The following is a 2,320-nucleotide window of genomic DNA, read 5'->3' as shown; positions in this document are numbered from 1 at the left end:
TTTGTTGGAGTCAGGTAACGTTCAAACTCCTCGTTTTCTTGTCTAGCGAGCTAGCTTAGCTTACTAGCATGCTAAGCTACTTCAATTCCACATGCGCCACTTCCTCGTTTTCATTGATTTAGAGTGCATGGCATTGTTCACGTTAGCCATGTTTGCAAGTTGCCCACTAATAAACGGGATGATTTCACAGTTTCCAAGCGCTTAGCTAGCGAGGCCATCAGTGCCAGTTTAAACTAGCTGTGCTTGCAGCTGATTTGGGAACCTGATCCCTGTTAGCTGGGCTCTCCTACTCCATTGTTGACTGTATGCTCGTTGTGTTTTGTCCCATTTGATCCCCAGCTTAAAGTCAAAATGAATATATGATCGAGTGCCTCTTATAAAGTTAGCAAGATCTCATATCAAGCCTTGATTCAAGGTAGCCCCTTCATGACGTGAGTTATGGCCTTCAATTTGTAGCTGTAGCTAACTAGTGTTTGTTGTGTTATGATGTTTTCTTTTCCTCAGGAGGGTAATAGTTTCCTGGTGTTGGACGAACAGCGGTTTGCCAAGGAGATACTTCCAAAGTACTTCAAGCACAACAACATGGCCAGCTTCGTCAGACAGCTGAATATGTGTAAGTTTAGTCTGCGCTGTCTAAACATAGCTGTAAGCCATGCTGCTCAGCTGTCCCGACTGGAATGCATCCCCTGGGAAAGTGTGTGTGTGTGTCTGTGTGTGTGTCTGTGTGTGTGTCTGTGTGTGTGTCTATGTGTCTGTGTGTGTGTGTGTGTGCGTGTGCGTGTCTGTGTGTGTGTGTTTCCATGTGTCTGCCTTTACATGCGAGTCCTTTCCGTCTGTGTGCGTGTGTGTGTGTGTGCGCGCGCGTGTGTGTGTGCGTGTTTTCAGATGGATTTCGTAAAGTGATGCACATTGACACCGGCGTAGTGAAGCAGGAGCGCGATGGACCGGTGGAGTTCCAGCACCCCTACTTCAAACATGGCCAGGACGACCTGCTGGAGAACATCAAACGAAAGGTGAGCAAACAAAGAACCCCCCCACTCCTCTCACTCCCCCTCACCCCCCCTCAAGGGTTAGGGCCTAACCTTCTGTCCCCTCCCCTCTCTGTGTCTCTCTTCCCTCCCTCTCTGACTCCCCTTCTACCTCCGCTGGCTAGGTGTCCAACGCCAGGCCGGAGGACAGTAAGATTAGGCAGGAAGACCTGTCAAAGATCCTGTCCAGCATGCAGAATGTCCACGGGAAGCAAGAGGGCATCGACTCCAGGCTGGCCACTCTTAAGAGGTAAGGACTCACGTCTTTCTGTGGTGACCAGCCCAGCGGCCTTGTGGTTAAAGTTCCGCCCTGAGATTGGGAGGTTGGGGGTTTGAGCTGCCTCACACTAAGGAATCAGGCTCCTGCCCAGTGGGCCACTGGGCTTGAGGACCTTTCTCTTCTCTTTACTCTTTCTGTGGTTGGCTAGGGGATTTACCCTGCTGGTTATGGGTGCTATGGGTTATGGGTGCTATGGGTTATGGGTGCTATGGGTTATGGGTTTCAGCTGGTTTGATCTTTGCGTTTAGCGCTAACCTCACCTAGACTGGAGAGACCATTCTGATTCCGGATGATGCAAGCTCACATTCCGTCTCACTCCAGAGTCAGCCTGGTCACTCAGACGCTCAAACCGTTTGTGCTCGAGCGGGGTTAATTATTAGCTGCTGATTGAATCAACCTTCAGCCAAATCAAAACAAACCACACCACGTTGTGCAGAGCACCTGGGTTCTGTGCCAGCGGTACTGCTAGCAGTTGCAGGCTAGTATGCAGGTCTGTTTAACTCGCCAGTTAGCATGTCTTAACAATTATTGCCGTCTTTGTGAATAAAATTGGTGCATAAAAGGCATTCTAGGGGACACTCAAGTTCCAGGACAATCGCCCTATGAGCTGCAAGGGACATTTCTATGTCCAAACAACTCAGTGTGAGTTGTCCAATAGGCTTGCTATGATGTCAACTCTCTTAGCCCCAGCGACCACCCAACCCAACCCTCCCCTCTAATAGTGCTTCGAGCATCTGGAAATGTGCAATATGAATAATAACATGTATTATTAGTATCATTATTTATTATGGAGAGTCCATTGATGTCTCTGATTGTGGACTATACTAATGTGTACTATCTGCTGGCGTGTGTGTGTGTATGCGCGCGCACATGTACGTGCGTGTGTGTGTGTGTGTGTGTGTTCCTAGAGAGAATGAGGCTCTGTGGAGAGAGATGGCAGAACTGAGACAGAAACACACACATCAACAGCAGCTCATCAAGAAGGTACTGCACACTAGATGCCCTTGTGTGT

The 2,320-nt window shown here is 48.9% G+C and overlaps 1 protein-coding gene across 1 annotated transcript in view; it reads left to right on the top strand.

Annotated features, from left to right (window-relative positions):
• hsf2 (heat shock transcription factor 2) overlaps positions 1-2,320 on the top strand; it is a gene marked incomplete at its 5' end in the record, with an annotated part of 10,595 nt that overhangs the window by 714 nt on the left and 7,561 nt on the right. Inside the window, 4 exon segments of the mRNA XM_084454178.1 lie at positions 505-613; positions 886-1,013; positions 1,154-1,278; positions 2,217-2,292. Coding sequence (XP_084310304.1) covers positions 505-613; positions 886-1,013; positions 1,154-1,278; positions 2,217-2,292 — 438 coding nt within the window.

This window comes from Borostomias antarcticus (assembly GCF_949987555.1).
Source record: "Borostomias antarcticus genome assembly, chromosome: 19".
Lineage (NCBI taxonomy): Eukaryota > Metazoa > Chordata > Actinopteri > Stomiiformes > Stomiidae > Borostomias > Borostomias antarcticus.
This window is presented reverse-complemented; position numbering and strand designations above follow the sequence as displayed.